This window comes from Saccopteryx bilineata, chromosome 8 (genome assembly GCF_036850765.1).
Source record: "Saccopteryx bilineata isolate mSacBil1 chromosome 8, mSacBil1_pri_phased_curated, whole genome shotgun sequence".
NCBI lineage: Eukaryota > Metazoa > Chordata > Mammalia > Chiroptera > Emballonuridae > Saccopteryx > Saccopteryx bilineata.
Genome location: NC_089497.1, coordinates 90,486,323 through 90,509,437, shown reverse-complemented (window position 1 = coordinate 90,509,437; position 23,115 = coordinate 90,486,323). Strand labels below are relative to the sequence as shown.

The 23,115-nt window shown below is 36.5% G+C and overlaps 1 protein-coding gene across 1 annotated transcript in view; it reads right to left on the bottom strand.

The window, feature by feature from the left end:
* The window catches only part of ZBBX (zinc finger B-box domain containing), a 141,927-nt gene that overhangs the window by 65,237 nt on the left and 53,575 nt on the right, over positions 1 to 23,115 (bottom strand). The window contains exons 7-8 of the mRNA XM_066241422.1: positions 9,982 to 10,143; positions 4,432 to 4,603 (exon numbers count right to left, since the gene is read on the bottom strand). Coding sequence (XP_066097519.1) covers positions 4,432 to 4,603; positions 9,982 to 10,143 — 334 coding nt within the window. The remainder of the gene's footprint in view (positions 1 to 4,431; positions 4,604 to 9,981; positions 10,144 to 23,115) is intronic.

Genomic DNA, 23,115 nt, shown 5'->3' with positions numbered 1-23,115 from the left:
TATAATTCACAAGGTTTTTAAAAGCAACTAATTTCTTTAAATGCTAAAGACAAATACAAATAGATTCATTATATATTCTATAAACAGACACCAACATAAAGGTACATATTACAGCCACTGACAATAATATTCACACATTATGGAAAAAACAAGTAAAATAACTCAGAATGGCACCTGGGGGAGACAACAGTCTTCATGAACTTATGTCTATGTGGCAATTTACTTCCAGATGCTTAAGATGTTTCAAAAGAATTACCAAATTAAAACCACTATTTACAGATATTTAAAACTGATGGAGATTTCTTGGAAGAAATAATGAGAAAACTTGGGAATTCAAAGGATATCAAGCTAAATGGCCAAGAAACATATGGAAAGATACTTGATATCATTTGCAATGAGGTATGCAAATTAGATATACCATTGTATCTCTATCAGACCAGAAAAAATATGATTATTGAAGTGTTGGTGATAATGGGAAGCAGCTAAATTTTTTATACACTGCAGGTGAGAGTGTAAACTGATACAAACATTTAGGTAAATAATTCAGCTTTATCTAGTATATTGAATACATGCACATCCAATCAAACAGCTGTTCCGTTCCAGGAATAGATATCACAGAAATGTGTGCACATGTGTTCCAGGAGACCTGCACAGAATACTCACAACAGCATCATTTGTAATGGCGAAAATGAAAAGTCAATCCAAACAATCATCTCCATTTAAACAGGTAAATAGTGCTATATTCATATAACAGAAGACTATTAAGCAGTGAAAAATGAATGAAATAAAACTATGCACAGCTTCCTGGGTAAATACCATCATATAATATTCAGTGAAATAAACAAGTTGCAAAGGAATACATATACCAGCTTTTCACTTACTAATGTTCAAATTTATGCAAATTTAACATTATGTTGTTTAGAGATACACACATACAGAAAATCAAGGGAATGAAAAACCACAAAACTCAAGCTGGTGATAATCTCTTGGAAGGGATGAAGGGAGAGTACAGGTGCTTCCTGTTTTATTTTTCTTTATAAGCTATATAAACTTTATAAATGTTATTTTGTATCTACTTAATATCTTAGGAAAAGGAAAACATTTACTAACACACACATATATATAATAATATACACACAAATAATAATATATATAAAATACTCCGGGGCAACAACAATCACATATTGTATCAACAAAAGTTTTCATTTTAATGATTTCTCTCCAGCAATTACACTTGACCTCAACTTCTTTATTTTAAGACACTAGCCTCCATTGGTTTCTATACTAATGCACTATGCCAGCATTCCACCTATATCTATGCCACTCTTTATCTTCTCCATAGGTTTGTCTTTCCAGGCCACTAAATGTAACACCTCTCTATTCTATTGTGTTAGAATACCCTCCCTTGCTGTCTAAGGTTTGGCCAGACCCACCTGCCTTCAGTTCCATTAACACAGTACGTCCCCTCTTCCATCATGGAGTTTTTGCATGTGCTTCTGTCTTTCCCCACTCTCCAACTCATACTAGACCTCAGCTCAAATCTTGGTGTTTCAAAAATCTCTTTTTTGATCATCTGTACCTCAGAGTCTTGACAAGAAAAAGAAAACTTAACTTTAAAAATGAGGGACTAACTCATCCCATGTGTTACAGTGATGGGGATAAGTGATGTTGCAGTACCAAGAGGCTGAAATAGTGGAAAGCTGTTACCACCCCTAGGCTTGAGAGGACTGAGCAAGAGAACTATTGTAAGATGTCACTGAAGGGAGTTAATCTGAGTGATGTTAATAACATAGATAAAGAATGCAGTCACTGCAAAATCTCAGCACATCAATATGGAGGAGGAGAGTTAATGCCTGTCTTTCTTCTCACCCTTCAGTGTCCTGTTAGTGTCTCTAGTTGGCCAAATCCAATTAGAAGCCAGAGAACAAAGAATCTCAGGTGACATAATATCTAGAGTTTAAATTCTCAGAGCACAGAGTAAGGCAGATATAAAAGAGACTGGATCTGGAGAGACAGGGTCTTCTTATTTTGCATCTAAACAACCGTTCTCTTTCTCTTTCAGTCATTTTCTTTGAGAGTAAATAAATGTGTGAAGCACAAGAAAAACACAAAACACAAAGTTTTATAGGCACTTTGTATCATATGAAGATTTTAATTTAGTGATACTCCCAAGTGGATCTTAAATTAAAATGTTAGATACCAGTATTACATGACATATAAGACTTCAAGAAAAAATGAGGAGAAAAACAAAGCAGTTATTCAACACAATATTTTCCAGCTATAGTCACCATTTTAGCAGCTAGTTTTGAGGCCTAAGTTGATTTGATTACCATAGCCTCCTTCTTCCACCACTCATTTCATTCCACCTGCTATCTGCCAGCACCTTTTTACCTGGTAGAGTGACTCAAATCTTCATTTCCAAAGGATCTAAGACCAAACAAGCCCATTTTTCATTGGATTGCTACATTTTCCCAATGAACATTATTACTGAACACAAAAAGATTAATAAGTGTGTTATTGAATAGTTTCCAAATGAAAGACTGTCTATTCTTTATTGTGTAATAATTCAACTGTTCTTTGGGTCTTGATCTCAACCAACATAGTTGTACAGCAACCCTACCTAACCATTGGTGTCGATGAGACCTCAAATGCTACCTGTTTAATAGCAGCATGACTGAAGTTGCACATAACATACAGCACCCAATAGGAAAAGCACTCCTACCTCATAAGACATCATTTCTCAGCTGACACCTATCCGGGAACTTCAGCAGGCCATTCCATAACACTATCAAGCCAGCTGCTTCTGAAAACACTGCACTTGGTAAGATCAATAAATACCATGGATACTTGCCTATTGCTGTATCTCTTTCATAATAAAATGAGCGTCTTGGTCTGAGACAATGTGTGAGATACCACGGTGATAAATAAAGCTTCTGTTGGCAGGCATTCGACAAGCAGAGAAGGCACATCTGTGTCTAAAATATGTAGCTTTTCCCATGTGGACGAACCTCTGCCTTATCCATGATAGAAAGGGTGAAATATAACTGCCCTTTGACAGATGTTTACTGTTTACCAAATCCCCTGAGCACTGCCATCAATCTAATGTGCAAGCATGATCATCTGTGCAATATCAAGGCCATCAAGTCCCTCTGAAGAGTAATACAGGTCTTCCATGAATGGTAAAGGCACACCATTATCCCTGCACATGTTCCAATTCTTTCTAAATATCTTTATTGACAGAAATAGAAAAGAATTCATTTAATAGGTCAAAGATCAGCAAATCACAGTACACAGGACAAATCTGGCCCTGTTTTTCATGGCCTTTGAGCTAAGAGTAGTTTTTACATATTTTAATGGTTGAAAAAATTTTTTTAAATAATGACATATTCTGACATGTAAATATTATATGAAATTCTAATGTCAATGTCCATAAATAAGGATTAATGGGACATAACCACAGTCATTTGCTTAATGTATCATATTATAAAATATGTAGGAAAAATATTTGAAGAGAGAAAATGATTTAGTAAAAAATCCAGTTAAAACTGGAAAGATGGCATCTAATACCTTAATATTAGAAATTATACTGTGTTATAAAGGGGAATAATCGAAGAGTTCCTTTCCTGAAAAATAATAATATTGGATAATTTCAACTATGATACATTATTAAAATTTATTACCTGAAATTTTATTTTCAATGAGAAGTAGATGTCTCTACAAGATTCTGAGTAATAAAATTACCAAATTAAATACTTTTAAAAGTATGATTTTCTTCAAGAGATAGTAGGAAACTTAAAGATACTGGATGTACACTTCAGTCATCTAGGTCATCAGTGTCTAGAAAATGGATGTGAAAATCATCAAGAAAAAATAAAAACACAAAGTGTTTCTTCAAAAAGAAAGAAAAACAGAAGACAAATCAATTCTCCCCTGAAGTTCATGGTAGTATAAATATTTAAAGTGTATTTATTAAGACATATATAAAAAAATTCATTACTTCCCTATTGCACAGATCCTCCTGTTTTATGTTTTGTAATTACAATTCAATAAAGAAACAGTGTTCTGGCAAAAACTTTCTGCTAGGAGAAGGGGAGCTGAAAGAAACAATTCCCTATTCAGTTGGGAACCTGAATTTACATAGGTAACAAAAACAAATATCCCCAAAGCCCAGTTCAGGGGTTCTAGAAATATTAAACCACAAACCAATGGTCATACAGTCCATATTCTTTTGAGGAGTTATATCAAACTGCTATCCCGGTGTTAATATACTGCTCACAAAAATTAGGGGATATTTCAACGCTTCATATTTATTTTGAAATATCCCCTAATTTTTGTGAGCAGTGTAGTTTTAAACATAGTATTTATATTCACAGAGAAAGGGGACAAGTTCAGCTTTATTTTACAATGTTCAGTTTATAAAAATAGCTATACCTGGTTTTGCTGCAGGTAAGTTCTCTTTCTCGCCATGATGATGTCGGGTTCTCCATTCATTTAAAACTTCCTGAAAGGACTGGGCTGAAGCTTCTTCATCGAAGGACCCTTCACACAAGAGCCTGTCTCTTGGGTTTGTACATTCTCCTGTTTTTGTTGGTAAAACTTCCATCTAAACCAATTAAAAATGTATCTAAGTATGCTTTACTAAATTTTCTATATCTTAAAATTCAGATAGCACTAATTGTTAGGCAAAGTCATACCCTTTTTAACTTGAAATATAATGTTTTTAAAGTTTTACTTATCTATAGGCTTTACTGGTTTCTTTAAAACCATATAAACAATTATAAATAGTCCCTTCAGAAATTTTTAGAACTGGAGGCTGAAGAACTGAGGATTTATCATGTTATTCACTAGTGTTTCATGCTTGAGGGCTTACTGTACCCAATGCCTGGAATGATCTTTCTCCACATCTCCACACCATCATTCCACTTATTCAATTTGGTCTCTGCTCAAATGTCACCTAATCAGAGAGTAGGGGATGCTCCTGCTGATGACCCTAAAAATATAGACTCCTCCCCTTTGTAATCCCTTTATCTGCTTCTTTTCCTCAAAATAACTTACCTCTGTGTGAATTTACTCTACATATTTATTTATTGTCTCTCTAGCCCTATTAGAATGTAATGTAATCAGGGAACTTTCCCTCCTCAGTGCCAGGAGCTGTGCTTGGCACAAATTGGTAATCATTAAAAGTGAGTTGAATGAATGAATAAATAAATGCATATGAAATACCATGTGCTTCTTAAGGTAATGATGGGGGAGCAGATGAATCCAGTACAAAAATATAGATCCACTGTAAATGCACAGAAGAAAATAAGAATAGAATTTGGCAGTTATCCACTGAATCAGAGAAAATGTCTAAATGAGGAAACTAAAGCAAAATAAATTCCACACCAGAGCAGAATTATCTAATGTGGATTATCTATACTGGTATTAACTTGTTCAATCCCCATTGTGTAACTTCTAGATATAAGAGTAGATTCCTCTATGCTCAGTCCTTAATTGAAAAATAAACAAGCAGACTGTTAGAGTGCAATTGAGAGAAGATTGTTAAATATATTATTAAAAAATTAAATATAAAGAAAAAGCTGTTGGGAAGCTGCCAGATGCTACGCTAGCTGTTGGCCACAGAAGCACAGGTTAATAAGTCAACAACAGAAGCAGGTGCAGGGAGCAGGCATTTACCTCAGACAAGCAAGAATTCTATGGGCAAAAAGTGGCAGGGGCAGCATTCCAGGGTGAGGGAATGATACGTAGACTAAGACATGGAGTCAAATAGCACAGTGGCATAAAACTGGAAGTAGTTTATATTTTACAGCCAAAAGTAGGATATTAAAAAATATAAAGGGGAGAAACACAAGCAGGGGCAAATCATGAAGGATCCTGCCTGCCATACAGAGAATATTAGACTCAAACTTATCGGGAACATAAAGCCACTGCAGAGTCCCAATTGTAGTGTGTGAGAGAGAAAGATTGGGCAATAGTGAGTGAACGCAAGGAAACCAATAAAAATGTTACAGCCATTTGGCAATAGCAATATTGCAAATGCATAACCCTCTTCACTTAGGTATTTCAGGAATTTATTATGCAAATATACATACATATGGAAAACAACATTTTTCAAAATTATTCTTTATACTATAGTTTGTACTGGCAAAAGACTCAAACAGTGTAAATGTTAAGCAGTGGAAAACAGATTTTAAAAATTCCACTGGCCCTGGCTGGTTAGCACAGTGGCAGAGCATCAGTTCTAGCATGTGGAAGTTTCAGGCTCAATTCCCAGTCAGGGCACACAGGAGAAGCTACCATCTGCTTCTCCACCCCTCCCCATTCTCTCTCGCTCTCTCTTCCTTCCCTCTCACAGCCATGGCTCATTCAAGCAAGTTGGCCCCCTGGGTGCTAAGGATGGCACCAAGGTCTTGCCTCAGGCACTGAAATAGCTCGGTTGCTGAGCAAAAGAGCAAGGGCCCCAGATGAGCAGAGTACTGCTAAGTTAGGGAGCTTGCCGGGTGGATCCAGGTTGGGGCACATGTAGGAGGGAGTCTGTCTCTCTGCCTCCTGACCTTTCACTTATAAAACAAATAAACATTAAACGGAGTATATTACAGCTACTATATAGAATGAGAAGGGTATAGAATGTACTTATATGAATATCAAAATATTAACTTTAGTGTAAAAAAGCATGTTTACAAAGGGCAGTCTGCAAAATATATTCATATTGGTTTCAATAAATACCTATATACAAAATTGGGAATATTATTGATTTCTAGAAGGGGAGAGAATAAATGAAATTTACACTCTGTGAACCTTTTGCACTTTAAGTAAAAGTGAATGTCAGTATTTAGAATAACAATAAGAATACAAATGACCAAGCAGTCAAGAGAGTTTTTAGATGGTAGACTGCATGTGACATAGTAACTGGTTGGACATGCAGAAGTGGGAGAGAAAGGACTATAGAAAATCACTGTGCTTGCTGGCCTGGGAAGCCGGGGTAGATAGACTGATACCAATAGTCAACATCTATAGGTTTTGGAGGAGAAATAATGAGTTCAGCTTGAAAACATTATCGAGTTTAGAAACATGTGGGAAGGAAATTACAGGTATCCAGTAAGCAATAGGTGAGTAGACGAGTGTATGTATGTACACTGCACTAACAAGGAAGCATTGAAAACTCAGTGCAGACCTGTGGTGGCACAGTGGATGGAGCGATGGAGCATCGGCCTGGAACCCTCAGGTCGCGGTTCAAAACCCCTGACTTGCCCAGTCAAGGCACATATGAGAAGCAACAATGCATTGATACTTCCCACTTCTGCCTTTCTTTCTCTTTCTCCCTTTCTCTCTCTCTCTCTCTCTCTCTCCTTTCTCTAAAATCAATAAATAAAATCTTTAGAAATTCAGTGCAGTGGCAGTGACCCCAGCAGCAAGCCGGGCAGCCCTTTCTATGCAGTGCATCAGAAATATAGGACATGTGCATTTTATTGCTATGCCTTTGGAATAATTGGCTTCCACATATTGGTGGCAGGATAGGAAAAAGCCAGAAGGTTCAACATCAGTTCTTTAATGTTTCAGACCAGAACTGTCATAAGTCACTTGCACTCAGAGCCCAGCATGACCCTGCCCAATTCTAAAAAGGCTAGAGCATTTGAAGAATCAGTGCTGTACCTCCATTATTCCTCCTCTGGGCCACATGAGATCCCCAAAAGACATATTTATCCCCACTTTCCAGAAGAGGAATAGAGAAAAAAAGGCTAAGTAAATTACCCAATGTATAAAAGCTACAAGAAACTAAGAGTCATTATTTTAATCCAGATTTCAATCTCTAAAATGAAAGCTCCTTCATGAATTGCACCCGCTTCCAAGGATATATATACAGTGTCCTTAATCCATAAGAAAATCCCTAAGACAGATATTAGGCATTAGCACCATTTTGACTATTCTAGGCTTTGGAATTGTTTAATAGGCTAATTAAAAATCAGATTCATGAGTCCTAACCCAGATGTGGAAAAAAAAATTGAGTGGCAGACCAGAAATGCACACCCAGTGTTTCTGATACTTATTATCGTTAGAGAATCACTGCTCTTCAGCATAAGAAGACTGCCAGGAATATGATTGTAGCATCTCTTCCATGGATGCACTACAGACAGGTGCACACCTGAGGGTCAAGGCTGTGACTCCTACCAGGAACACTCACCAGAATCACTGAGCAGTTGCTAAAACCACACGTATGGACTCCACCCACAGAGAAGTTGAACTCAGTTGTGTGTTTCTTTAATGTTTCTCCAGTTGTTTAAATATATAGTCCTGAATGAAACTACTGAAGTAAAGGTTCTTAAGTTAAGAAAAGAGGTTGAGGGTCTATGCAAGAGTTATCTATGTGGACGAAAGGCAGACACCATTTATTGTAGAGATTAGAAGCACCGGCAAAGAAATAAGCTCTATAGTATTTTAGTAGGGTTACTTACACAGCACCCCATCATCCTCATCTGTTAAATTGGTTGATAATAATGTAAAACTTATATGGTTATTGCAAGTATTGAATAAGGCAGGCAAATAATTAAGCATAATGCCTAGCAGCAGGTGTTTAATAAATATTAGCTGTTGATTTATCACTATTATTACTGATAGAATAAATTAGATAAAATGGCAGGCATGAAAAAAAAATCCTTAAAACCATAGCCTCTGAGTAGCAATTAAAAGCAAGTAATTTGGAATCAGAAGATCTGGGTTTAAATATGCACTGCTTACAAAAATTAGGGAATATTTCAAAATGAATATGAAGCGATAAAAAAAAATGAAGCATTTGATTTTTTTTATTAAACAAGAATATCAGGGAAAAAAAGAATATCAGGAAAGCAAACAACAAGTTAAAGAAAGTTGTTCAATTATGCAACTGAGATGCAAAACCAACTTTTATTTCATGGTGAAAATGCACTGGAGTATCTGCACGTTCCCTGGTCCCCTAATTTTTGTGAGCAGTAAGTTCAATAATACCTCGGGCAATTTATAAAAACAGTTTTTGCCACTATTTTCTCATCTGGAAAGAATAATTAAGAAAGGAAAAAATGGATATTACCTGTAAAATACTTAGAATAGTATCTAACACATTGTCAGTCTTTAATACATTACCAATATAATTATGAGGCTTTTTAACTCATTCAGTAGTAATTCCTCACAAACCCGTGTCAGGTGGATCAGAACATGAAGTCCATGCAAATACACTGACTTTTCTGGACCATTCAAGCATAGTTCCTCTGCCGTGAAGACATCCTATTAGCATAGAGCATGTTTTCTTTTGTTCTATGAGCATAGACTGAAACTCAAGAGACTGACAAAGTTCAAGCCTGTCACCAAGTATCAAACTGTGTGTCATTGGCCAAGTTATGCAGTTTTTCAGCTGAATTGAAAAGGTGAGTGGCATCTAAAAGAATGAGGATTATTATATAGATAAAAACCTGAGGAAGTTTGTTTTTTGCCAAAAAAAATCAATACAAGTCTATTATAAAAATATGGACATGAGCTGATGAAAATGTATCCAGCACGTTGTGGGACAGTAATCAATCTCCATAACTACCAGCATTTGGTATAAATCTGAGTTTAAATAACTGTCAGATTTACTGTCATCTAAAACACTTGGCAAGGTTTTGTATTTTTAGCCTCTAAAGTCTTGATTAATATAAAATTATTATATTGCATTGTGTTATCGATTTTTGTGATCCTCCCAAATAGTCATTCATTTCTAGGCTGGTGGAAATGCCCAGAAACCATCTAGTCAGAGTCATTCATCAGAAAATCAGTTCAGTGGAATCAAAGCAAACTCCTTAAAGGAATTTTTATAGTCAAGAATGGTTCTGATTAATAAAACACAAATTCACATGAAACACCATTGTGATAAAATAATCTACAAAGCTCTACAGCTCTAGTTAGGTATATACATGACAGTCTCTATGATCATGTATGACAGAAATGTCTACTATATTTTCTTCAGCTTACCTCATCACAGCTGCTCCTTTGCAGGAGAGGAGATTCAGGTTTGTGCTGACTTTTATTAATCTCATTTGTAGAGCAATTCTCCCCTTTGGGTTCATCTGAATTAACTTCCTTTACAAATTGATGGGCAACATCTAATACATTGGATACTATTTGAGGTTTTACCTATTTAAAATTTTTTTTTTTACTAAATAAGCCTAATATATAATATAAGCCTGAGTGATTTAGCTATATCAAATCATATTTTCATTATTCTATGACTACTAACTTCAATGCATTTTATTTAATATTTAAAAATACAAATTGACATTTATATCAACCAATGAAACAGTGACAACTGCCAATTTTATGAGGGGCTAGTTTGGGCTCATATTATTTTAAGTATCTTTAAAACATGTTATTTAATCCTACTGTCAACTCTAAAGCATACATATTTTACTTCTGTTTCGGGGACATCAAAATAAAAGTGTTTAGCTAACTTCCTTGGTCAAATGGCTAGTGAGTGGCAGCCACGGAAAGTAACCCGAGGTGTATATAATTCTAATGACTCATAGCCCTTCCACTAGGTCAACCTCCAGAAAATAGATGTGTTAATTTATGCACACCATGGTTAAAGAACTAAATATAGCTAATCTAGTAGGATCCTAAAAAAGCATCAATATGTGTTCTATGGTAATAAAACAGCTTTAGACAGTATTAACTATTCAAAACTGCAGAAAAGAAAGTGTGTCTATGTTTAGTTCCATCATGCGCTCTTGCTAGTTTCTCCTCATGTTGTGCCTTTGCTCAGGAGTTTCAGTTACCAGGTAGGCCCTCCACCCTCCCCTATTTTCTTTGCCTTGGCGAACTTCTGCTTCTGAATTTGTTCCAAGTTACTTCCACATCCAAGAAACTTTCCCACCATCCCTTCCCCAGCTGTGTGAGGAGCCCATTCTTTGTACACTCTTCCTACTCTACATAGATCTCCACCAACCTCTGCAATATTCATTTTACATCATCTTTTGGTTCTATTTATCCCCTGATATGATATAAACTCACAAATTAAAAACATCTTGTTCTCTTAAATATCTGTATGGCTACCACTATGCTTGTAAAATAACACGTGGTAAAAATAAGGTGTGGGGGGAGGATGCAAAAGGACTCCAAAATTAGAATAAATGATTGAGAAAAATAATTCAGAAAACATCTCCCTGGGCCTTCTTCATAGAGGCCGAACAGGAACAGGCAGATCTCAGGAGGGCCCTATTCTCTGAGGGGTCTCCTATCAGAACTACCCTGATCTGCCCAAGCCAACTGCGGGATTCTGAATGTCACCTGAGCTTGACCCAAACAGAGTCTAGGGAGAAATGGAGGCCCTTCATGGGCTCTCTGAGAACCTGGCATTAACAACAAAAGCAATAGGTCTTACTTCTCAGCAAACGTCCTCAAGATAGAGGGAAACTCAGGAAGGGATCAGAAATAATTATTATATTGTACTATCCCAGGAGTCGGGAACATTTTTGGCTGAGAGAGCCATGAATGCCACATATTTTAAAATGTAATTCCGTGAGAGCCATACAATATGTTTACACTAAATACAAGTAAATGTATGCATTTTATGTAAGACCAACACTTTTAAAGTACAATAAGTCTCTGAATTCTTTTTAATAATGTTGTTATGCTATTGCTAACCAATGATGAATAAAGTACTTCTTACCATTAATGCGACTTCTGGTGCTGCATGGTTTTGCTGATGGCTTTGTAGTCTGGTTGATATGTGGTGAGGTTAAGCTTCATGCAGGCGTTGAGACTTCCATCCATTAAACGTGATCGTAGGTTGGTCTTAACGTACTTTAGATGTGAGAAAGACTGCTCACATGCATACATAGAGCCAAACATTGTCAGTACAGCAATACTCACACGCTGCAGTGTGTGGTATGTGATGGGAAGCGCATTCCAAGTTTTGACAATCAGCTGGTCTGTGGGTTGAAGTTTTTTCATTTCTCCCCACTTGTGTTTGCTCGCCAACTCTGCTTGCTGTCGTGCAAGTCTTTCCAGATCTTCATTCAGTGACTTGAACTTATTCACCCACATGTCTGAGGCCTTCAGGTCAGCAGCTTGTAGCTCAAAATCTCTGATGGAGACACCGAGGATATAACTCAGGTCAGCGCTGTCCACTGCACACTCGTGTGGATGGGTGATGAACTTAAAAAGACGAGTGTGCTCACAAAATTCTCCAAAGCGTGCTTTGAATGACTGCAGGAGATTAGATGTGAAGGCCACTAGCTACTGGAGATCAAGATGTTGAGCAGGGCCACTTGCTGTGCATGTATCTTTAAACTCTCCCAGTTTTTCAAAGTTTAGTAAATGACTTTTTCAATGTCAGCGATGAAGAGTTCCAGAATGTTTTCAAATGCAAATGCTGCTTGTTGAAGGGATAAGACTGTATTTCCAACACCTTGCATTTTCACATTGAGCTGGTTCAGATGTTCAGTCATGTCGACCAGATAGTAGAACTTCAAGAGCCACTCAGTGGTAGCTAACTCAGGATGCTGGATGTTTTTCATTTCAAGAAAAGTCCGGATTTCGCTCAGACAAGCCGCTAAATGGCTGAGCACGTTTCCTCTTGAAAATCAATACACATTGTTGTGCAGAAGCAGACCAGGATAATTATTCCCAACTTCATCCAGCAGTGTTTTAAACTGGCGATCATTTAAAGCTTGAGCAACGGTAAAGTTGACCACCCGAATGACCAGTGACATCACCTCATCCAGCTAGCTGCTCACCACGCATCTGAGCACAAAGCACCTCCTTATGTAGGATGCAGTGAAAACTTAGGATGGGTCTCTCTTCATGTTCATGAAGAAGCACTATGAATCCTCAGTTTTTCCCCACCATGCACGGAGCAACATCAGTACACATCGAAATAAATTTATCCATCATTAGATTTTTTTCTTTAGTGAACTCAGTGAAAGACTTGAATAAATCCTCCCCTCTTGTTGTCTTTCATAGGCAAAACAGCAAGACTTTCCTCACATAGTGTGTCACCTACAGCATATCTTGCAATCACGCTGAACTGGGATAAATGGCTTGCATCTGTTGACTCATCCAAAGCGAGAGAAAAGAATGGTGCTGCATTTATGTCCTTCACTTGTGTTGCCTCAATTTGATTTGCCATCATGATGGTACGATCGTGAACAGTTCTTGCCGACAGAGGTATGTCTTTTATTCGTCTGATTATCTTGTCTTTATCCGAAACGTCGTCAAAAAGTTCACTGGCAACATCAAGCATGAATGTTTTGGCATACTCCCCATCTGTGAATGGCTTTCCATTTCTCACAATTGCTAAAGCACCAGCAAAGCTAGCCGAATTCCAGTCACCTTGATGGGTCCAAACACGGAGTTGCTGCTGACTAGCTTGCACTCTGCACAGTAACTATTGTCATGCTATCTTCTTGCTGTCCCCTGCTGGATATTTTGATGCAAATGTAGTATGGCCTATGTTGAAGTGCTGCTTAATATTTGACCATTTCACAAATGCAATTTTATCATTGCATATTAGACACACTGCAGAACCTGCACACAAAGGCGAATTCCTCTGTCCATTCCTGCTAAAAAGTACGATACTCCTCATCTTTTTTTCTTTTAGCCATCTTCTTCATCAAAAGGGTTTCTGCAATTAGCTAGCTGACTACTTGATTAAAAGGAGGGAAGTTTACTCCCTGACCTCACAATGACCCGTATACATTACGCATTATCCAATAAAAATTTGGTGTTGTCCCGGAGGACAGCTGTGATTGGCTCCAGCCACCCACAACCATGAATATGAGTGGTAGAAAATGAATGGATTGTAATACATAAGAATGTTTTATATTTTTAACGTTATTTTTTTAGTAAAGATTTGTCTGCGATCCAGATGCAGTCATCAAAAGAGCCACATCTGACTCGCGAGCCATTCGTTCCTAACCCCTGTACTATCCCGTAGAAATATTTTTATTTAAAAATTTTAATCTAGTTACTATTTAAATAGATAAGATTACATGGAAACTTTCCAATATAACCTTCTGTAAATTTGTTAAGATTCAATCTGGTTCCAGAGTAAATAAATTAGTGAACATCAAATAAATAGCTTTATTTCACTATTACACTAAATTAATAAGTGATATTTAAAAATGACTAATGTGACCTATACATATATATTTCTGTGCATATACAAATCATGGTGCCTGCTTTAAATTTGCCAATGATCTATAAAAAAAGCCTATTTAGAACTATGCAGTTCTTTTTAAAAAAGAATTTTATAATTAGAGTATATTATCATGCATATTCTTTATACTGTGCATAAGATCTCTGTGGCTTATTTACTACTTGTACTTAAAATACTGCTGAACTGTACACTTAAAAATAATTAAGATGAGAACATTCATATTATTTGTTCTTTACCATAATTTATAAATTATGAGCACACAAAAATGATGGGTGCATTTTATTGTTAATAAATTGAAGTTAATACAGTTGATTTAATAAGAGAAAAAGAAAAAGAAAAGAAAAAAATGCAGGCCAATGGTAATGCTTTATTTTTCCAGCAATACCTTCATTTTAGCAAATATTTTTTAAACAGAATAATCCAATCCAAGCCTGATTTTAAAGAACTAAGAAAATAAAGCCTTTATATTCTAGAATAAAGATCTGTTGATTTTGAAGGTGGTTTAATAGCCAATTTTTATTTTATCAAATATCAAAACCAATGGTATTAATTTTATATAAAATTTTCATGATAGAATTACCATTCAAGTACATGATTGTTTATTTCTGTCTTAAAATGAATCTTGCTATCAATGTATACAATAATTTTAATAACGTCTTTAGGTAGCATTTTAAATAACTGAAATGGCCTAAAAATGACTTTTTCCAACATTATATATACTACTGAAAATATAATAAATATTATGAATAACTGATACAATAGAATGCTACTATCTAGATGTCTTCAAGTTCTGTTAATTCAGGATAAAGTACCAATTTCCTAGAAAATCATATATTTAAATATTACTTTCCTCAGTTTTAAAGGTGTATATGTATATTTTATTTTTCTTATCCTTAAGATAATCCTTAAGATAATATTTTTCTTATCCTTAAGATAATTTTACTTTCCCAGGAAAGTAAAATATATTTTGACCCCTATTACACTGACAAGGAGATACAAGCTCATAAAGCTTAGGTCAAAGCCGATAGATGTCAGGGCTGTTGTAGAACCAAGGTTTTCATTCTTATAGCCAAATTCTTTTCCTTACTTAATTACATTAACATTGCTTTGCTTATGCTTTTTTTGACACTAAAATAATTTATTTTTTTTGTTTTTACTTTGTTTATTTTCATATCTGAGCAAGCACTAGCAAATTGAGGGGAGGAATAGATAAAATTATATCCACAGTAACAACAAAAAGAATAAAATACTTAGAAAAACATTTAACAAAAAAGTATGAGCTTAACACTAAAAACTACAAAACGATAAGAGAATTAAATAAGCACTAAACAAATGGAATAAAAATCATCTCCATAGAATAAAATACTCAATATTTTTATAATGGCAATTTTCTCCAACTGAAATATACAAAATTTTTTATCAAAAATTCCATCAGGATTTATCTTTGTAACAATAAACAAGCTTATCCTATTATGTATATGGACATAAAATATCATCTCAATCATTAGGATGGCTACTATCAAAGAAACAGAAGCTAACAAATATTGGTGTGAATGTAGAGTAAGCCTTGTCCCCTATTAATGGGAATTTAAAATGGTTCAGTTGCAGTAAATAATTGAGGCTCTTCAAAAAATTAAATATAAAATTACCATTCTGGCAATTCCACTTCTGGGTATGTTATAAAAAGTTGAAATCTGTGCCTCCGAGAGATATTTGCATAGTCATGTTCATAGCAGCATTATTTACAATAGCCAAGTGGGATAAGCAACCCAACTGTCATCAATGGATAAATAGATAACAAGTGGTATATAGATACAATGAAATATTATTTAACCTTAAAAAAGAAAAAAAACTGACAAATACCACAACATAAATGAATCTTTAGAAAGTTATACTAAGTAAAATAATCCAGTCATCAAAAATAAATATTATATAATTCCACTTATATTAAGTATGTAGAGTAGTCAAATTTGTAGAAATAAAGTAGAATCTTATTTAATGGGTTTCAGTTTTCCAAGATAAAATTCTGGAGATTAATTTTACAATAATGTAAACATATTGAACCATGTACTTTAAAATGATTGTTGCACACTTTTGTAAATTTACTTTAAAAAATATCTGTCTGCTGAGTCTCAGGTTCATTGGACAAGATATGAGAACTTAGTCCAGATTGATTTCATGAGAATTTAGATTTGGAATCAAGAAGGCAACATTTGGTTTGTCTGTCAATGATCCTCACTTATGTATATTCATAATTTGTTATTTATAAGAAAAAGAATAAAGTAGATACACAGAACAAAGTAGATAAAGTTGAAAGTGAAGGTGTTTCCCTGGCTCTCAACAGCTTTCCAACTTCCAGTCCTGGTTCTTACAATGACACTGCCATATCATCCATACTCCCTTATAACACATCTGTGAGGCCTTCAGCAAAAAGAAAAAAATTCTCTTTCTCTCAAGCTAGTGTAGAGATCTAACTAATACGAGGATCAGTGCTTCCTGACTGTGGCAATGAGATTTGAGAATGTGGGGAACTGTTATGGTTTGCACAATCATTGGAGAGCATATTGGCATTTAATGAGTGATAACCATTTTTAATAAATATTCTGAAATGAGATGGAACATGTTAAGAAAAAAAAGTTCCTCCCCAAAACATTAAGAGCATTCCCACAGAGAAATACATAAATGTATCCTTATATTAGCAACATTTTAAAAATTATAGAAACACCGTGAAATCAATTGTAAAGCCACCAATTATAAAAAGTAAGAAATAGAAGTTCCTCCTAATTCATGAATAAATAGTACTTTCCAAGGGCAACCGTTACTAATAGTTTGGTATATATCTCTGAAGCCTTTTGTTTCTGCTTAGAAAAACCCAACTAGATTTGCAACACAAAACAAACTTATCTTTCACTTGATAGTATAAATATTATCATTTTAAGTAATAAGTAGCCAGTGAACAGGAATGTGAAGATTATTGCTATAAAATATTTAAAACAGGTAATATATTAAGTATTATAACACTGTACCATATCTATTAAAAATATTTAAAATTTTTTAAACTTCTAAATAGGAAAATTTACATATAGTAGTACTAAAAGGTATCAACAGGGGGCAGAGGGACTCAAAATGATTAGAATTACTTGTGCAACTATTCTATATGCTAAAAATGTTTAAAAACCAACCCAAACAGCTGTCAGGGAACACAGTAAATCTGGGATTTTACTACAGAATAGAAACTTAAACAAAAGCCAAAGAATGTGATTTACTGCCAGCATTTCCAGATTCCCCCACATCCTTCCCTGCACTGTGCAGAGGTTGGATTTCATCTGGTAACCATACTGAAATCTCACCTGAACTTTTTTTCCTTCCTAGAATGATATTATCTTTCAAATTACACTCTAGAAGCATTCATCACTCTGACAATATCATTAATCAGAGTGAAGAGAATTGGTATTTTATCGCATTTTGGAATGGACGGCCCCTATAGATGTTCAGGTCCCATAGTGAAAGTGTTGAGAGTGTCAGTACTTCCAAACTCTAACTATGCTCATCATCCTGAGCCCTGGCTAACCAGCAATAATTATTAATGATCATGTTGACACGGCCATGCCTCCTTATGTAATCCAGAAGTTCCAGCTCAAAGAAATTTACAAATAATTTAGACCCATGTTACCTCCTAAGTGTGAAAAAAGAAAATGTTGCAATGTTTCTTTTCACGGTGTTAACTTTCATTGATTTACCAATTACAAAATTTTAGGAGAAATTTATTGCAACCACAGCCTTGCATTAGAAACTAAAAATTAATTTCTGCAGGAGAGTTCTGTTATTTTATTTGTATTTACTAAGCAAAAAGATAGAGAGGTAGAGATAGAGATATAAATAAATACACACAGAAGAAAAATTGTGTTATAGCAAAAGAAACCATTATAAATTCATTGGCTGCAGCAATTGGTGGGGTTGAATATAGGTGGACTCAGATAGCTTCCAATGATAAAATCATTTTTGGAAGATTAAGTCATGCACTAATAGAATTTTTAAATTTCATATGTATATATAATTCAATTTATTTATTTATTTATTTATTTATTTATTTATTTAGACCCAGTTTTTGAGAAAAACCCTCCCCCTCTCATATCGGTAATATTTTTCCAAGTAGAGTTCTGTTTTCTTTGCTACAAATTACCTCATAAGCAACTGTAAATAGAAGTATGGTATCAGTAGAACTGTAGAATTTAATTGATTCTTAAATTTTTATTCTCTAGCACAATACTGTTTGGAGGTAATTGGAGGCAAGCTGTCTCACAATTAAAGGCAAAACCTTAATATATGAAGATCTGAAGAAAAAAGTTGAAAATTTATACAAACGTGTCCCCTTAGCACAAGTACTAACTGTTTAATGGCTTCAAAAACCATACATCCCACTAAGTTAAGCTATCTGGAAAAATATGAGTCTATATAAAGAAACTATAAATATAAAGGTTCTCTCCTGATTTTAAACAACAGATTAATATAGAAAGCAAGAGTTTGATTGAGATTTTTCATTTTGATCCCAATGATCTGTTAGAAGTGAACTGCTATCAGGATTCACATCACAGAAGAGGAAGCACAAGTCCTCAAGGCACGTTACCTAGACTTAATTTTTCCTGAAGTCTGGTTAGTTAGTTAGTGGGAAATTTCCCAGAAATCATATCTTCAGTATACATGTACTTCTACCATAATACAATATACAAATTTATATCATTTTATGGCAGAAACATAGGTACACTGAAGAATTGTGCCTTAATCTATAGCAAAGTAAATTTACTAAAAGTTATCAAACATTTGCTCAAGTTATATTTATTCAAAGAAACCTCTACACATATTTTGCCTCTATTCGTACATTGCACTGAACACATTGCATGATGACAGTATAAGGATCCTGTTATCTAAAATCAACAATAACAAATCAAACTAAATCTCTCAGTTGGAAACCACATAGAAAAGAAGATATACTATCTATAACAAGCAGATAAATTCCTCAAATTAACAAAGATCTATGACAAGATACAATAACCCCATTAAACTTTCACTTAGTAAAACTATCTTTGCAGGGGAAGAAAGATGGAGACAAGATAGGCAGATGTTCCAATTGCCACCTCCCAGGACCAAATTGGATTACAACTTAATTTAAGAACAATCATCTTGCAAAACCAACTTTGGACTAAACGAAGAAGAATCTAAAACCAAGGATCACAGAAGAAGCCACACTGAGACTGGTAGGAAAAGCGGAGATGCGGAAAGGGCTGCCCCGCTCCCAGGAGCGAGTGGCAGCTGAGGGTCCAGAGGAACTCTCACTGCAGGGAGGGTCACCCTCAGAGCTGTGGGTCCTCAGCCCCAGGCCCGGAGCCCCAGCCTAGAGCCCCACATCCTAAAAGAGGCATCCAGACAGCATTTAGCTGTGAAAAGAGCTGGGTTTCTGTCTGCGAGAAAGAGACACAGCTCTCAGACATAGACTCGTTTTAAAGTGCCTGCGTGGAAAACTTCATTCACGGCCACTTACCTGGGGCTCTGATGAGGGAGACCTGATAGGACTGGAGTTGTAGAAGTAGAGTGTAAAGTTGGAGGACCAGGAAGATACACTGGGGAGGATGGCCACCAGAAAAACTTTTGCTGAATACTGCAATCACCATCTTTCTTGGGTGGAGCAGTCCCCTCTAAGCGCATCAGCTTGGGGAAAAGCAACTGCTCCGCCCTTGGGAGTCTCTCCTGCCCATCATGGAGATGGGTTGTTCTGAGAGGACAGGAAACAGGGGGCGCATCAGTGACTCAGTTTTCTGGTGTTGAGACCGGAGCTCCCTCCACACTCTCCCCAGTATATAACTGCTGCTTCCACCTTACAAGAGACTGAGTTGAAACTGTGGACAGACCACACCTCTGGGTCTTGGAGGCCAAATTCAACAGACTCCTGGGGTCACACCCTACTGTGATCTGTAAAAAAAGTCTGCACAGACTGACACATGGGGCCAAGGGGAGGAGCCACACCACCACCCTTCCTAATCACTGAATTGCTACGGGCTCTAGACTCCAGCAGAAATTTTTTCAGCGGCTGAGCCCAACAAGCAGCCAGAAGACAGAGGCAGCAGGAGGCAGGACTCAGGGAAACTTGGCCACTTTCTCCCAGGAGCAGAGTGGGTAAAAGTCAGCCTATCAGTGCAGCTTGTTATTTCCATGTAAAACTGGGCCCAGCACAGGCAGCCACAACCTCTGAATTGTTTGTAGCTCCAAAAAGGTTGCTGAAGGTGTCACAGGCAGTGTCTCCAACTGGTCGCAATGGGTTCCTTCTTGGGAGGTCCAGGGCTAGCACATCCAAGGGCCAGCTGCAGAAAAAATCAGTTAGGGACCTAACAACCTGTGCTACAGTGGTACCCTAAGGAAAAACTCTTCACAGCAGGCCCAGCTGAGGCGAGTTCCACTCTCTGTGATCGGCAACAGCACAGTGGCTCATGTGCATTGGATAGGGTGGAACTTCACAGTCAGCCAGCCTGAGCACTGGATATTCTGTCCTGCTGGGCTAGATTCCACAGGGGGAAGGGAGAGAGGCTTGGAGCATGGACATTTAAATTGTGGCTCCCTGTGAGTCTATTTTTGGATCTGGTTGAGGGGATTAGCCACCATCAAGAGGGGCAAAGTCAGCCCCAGGAGAGGACTCTCTTGGTCTTCTTCCCTGAGACAAGGGTCTCAAAAGCTGAAAAACTTCTGCAGAGGAGACTGTCAGCCACACTCACTCTGAACCTGCTGCACACCTTGTTGGTGAGAAATAAAATTTGAGTATCCAGAAGACACTGAGGGATCAAGCTCTGGAGTAGGGGCCACATTCCCTGTACTGAGTTCCTGCCCAAGAGACCCCTAAATTAGGGGGGTCCCACAAACATTGTATTCACAACCTTGGCTGCCCTCACCCACTGAGCATGCAACCTGTAGAGGGGTCGGTTGGTTGAGGCCAATCTGAGCCCACATTACAGTCTTACTACAGAGGACTCTGAGAAAACCAGACAGCTGCATAATAAGAGGAGGGGCAGCTGAAAAGTGGAGACAAATCTTACGGAGCTTGGGGTTCTTACGGAGTTGTTCTCATCTCTAGGAGAAAACTGACACTTATACAAAGGTTGGCCCCTCTCATAGTACCCAGACACACAAAACACAGACACAAACAGTGAAAAGTGCAGTAACTGCAGACTGGTAGCCCACAACGGGCTACAACAACAACAGCTGATGCCAACCAATGGAGAACCAGAGCCAAAATTACTGGTAGTGGGCAACTACCTACACAAGCAGCACACCCAAAGGTGGAGTCTAGCAGGCACCAGACACTGTGGGGAATAAATATGCCAAACAGGACAGATATTGCACAGTGTGTAATACATATCATCAAGGTTGATCCTTAGAGCCAGTCAGTGTGAAGAGATAATCATACCCAGGTAAAGACCAACTGCATCTAATACATACAAGAAGAGGGAAAATAGTACCCTCAAGAAGCATTACTAGAACAAGGAAAACAAGGGCCTGGAGGACATTACAACCAAGCCCATCTTCTTCATAAGGACTTCACAAAAATTTCAAAGTCAGACCGTACTACTACCTAATAAACAGACAAAATGGGCAAAAAGAGAAATGTGACCCAAATGAATCAACAAGAGAAATCCCCAGAAAAAGAACTGAATGAGATGGAAGTAACCAAAATAACAGATACAGAGTTTAAAACAATGATTTTTATGAAGCTCAAAGATTTTAGAGCAACAATGGATGGACATAATGAGTACCTAAATAAAGAGATAGCAAGCATCAAAAAGGATATTGAAATCATAAAAAAGAACCAGTCAGAAATGACAAACACAATATCAGAAATGAAGATTGCACTAGAAGGAATTAACAGCAAGCTGGATGAAGCAGTGGATTGAATCAGCTATTTAGAAGACAAGATAAATGAAAGCACAGAAGCAGAGCCTCCAAAAGAAAAGAGGCCCAAGAGCTCTGAGGAAATTCTAAGAGAGCTCTGTGACAACATAAAGAGAAACAACATTGGCATCATATGGGTTCTTGAAGGAGAAGAGAATGAACAAGGGATAGAGAACCTGTTTGAAGAAATCATAGCTGAAAATTTCCCTAAATTGATGAAAAAAAAAGTCACACAAGTTCAAGAGCACAGAGAGTTCCATTAGAGAGGAACCCAAGGAAGCCTACAGCAAGACACATCATAATTAAAGTGTCAAAGTTAAGAGACAAAGAAAGAATAATAAAAGCTGCAGGAAAAAAGCAATAAATTATCTGAAGAGGAGCCCCCATAAGGATGACATCTGACTTCTCAACAGAAACACTTGAGGCCAGAAGAGATTGGCAAGAAATATTCAAAGTGTTGCAAAGCAAGAACCTATAACCAAGACTTCTTTATCCAGCAAGGCTATTGTTTAAAATTGAAGGAAAAAAAAGAAGCTACCCAAACAAACAAACAAAAAAACCCCAAACTCAAGGAATTCATTACAACCAATCCAGTGTAAGAAATGTTTAGGGCCCTGCTATAAAAAGAGCAAAGAAAAAAAAAATCGAGAAAAAGAGGATTGTAGATTTAAAAAATAAAATAGCAATAAACAACTACATATCAATAACAATCTTAAATGTAAATAGATTAAATACTTCAATCAAAAGACATAGGGTTGCTGCGTGGATAAGAAAACAGGACCTGTACATATGCTGCCTACAAGAGACACATCTCAGAACAAAAGACACACATGGATTAAAAGTGATAGGATGAAAAAAAGTATTTCATGCAAATGGAAATGAAATAAAAGCTGGGGTGGCAATACTTGTATCTGAAAAAATAGACTTTAAAACAAAGGTTATAGGAAGGGATAAAGAAGGTCACTACATAATTATAAAGGGAGCAACACAACAGGAGAATATACCCATTGTAAATG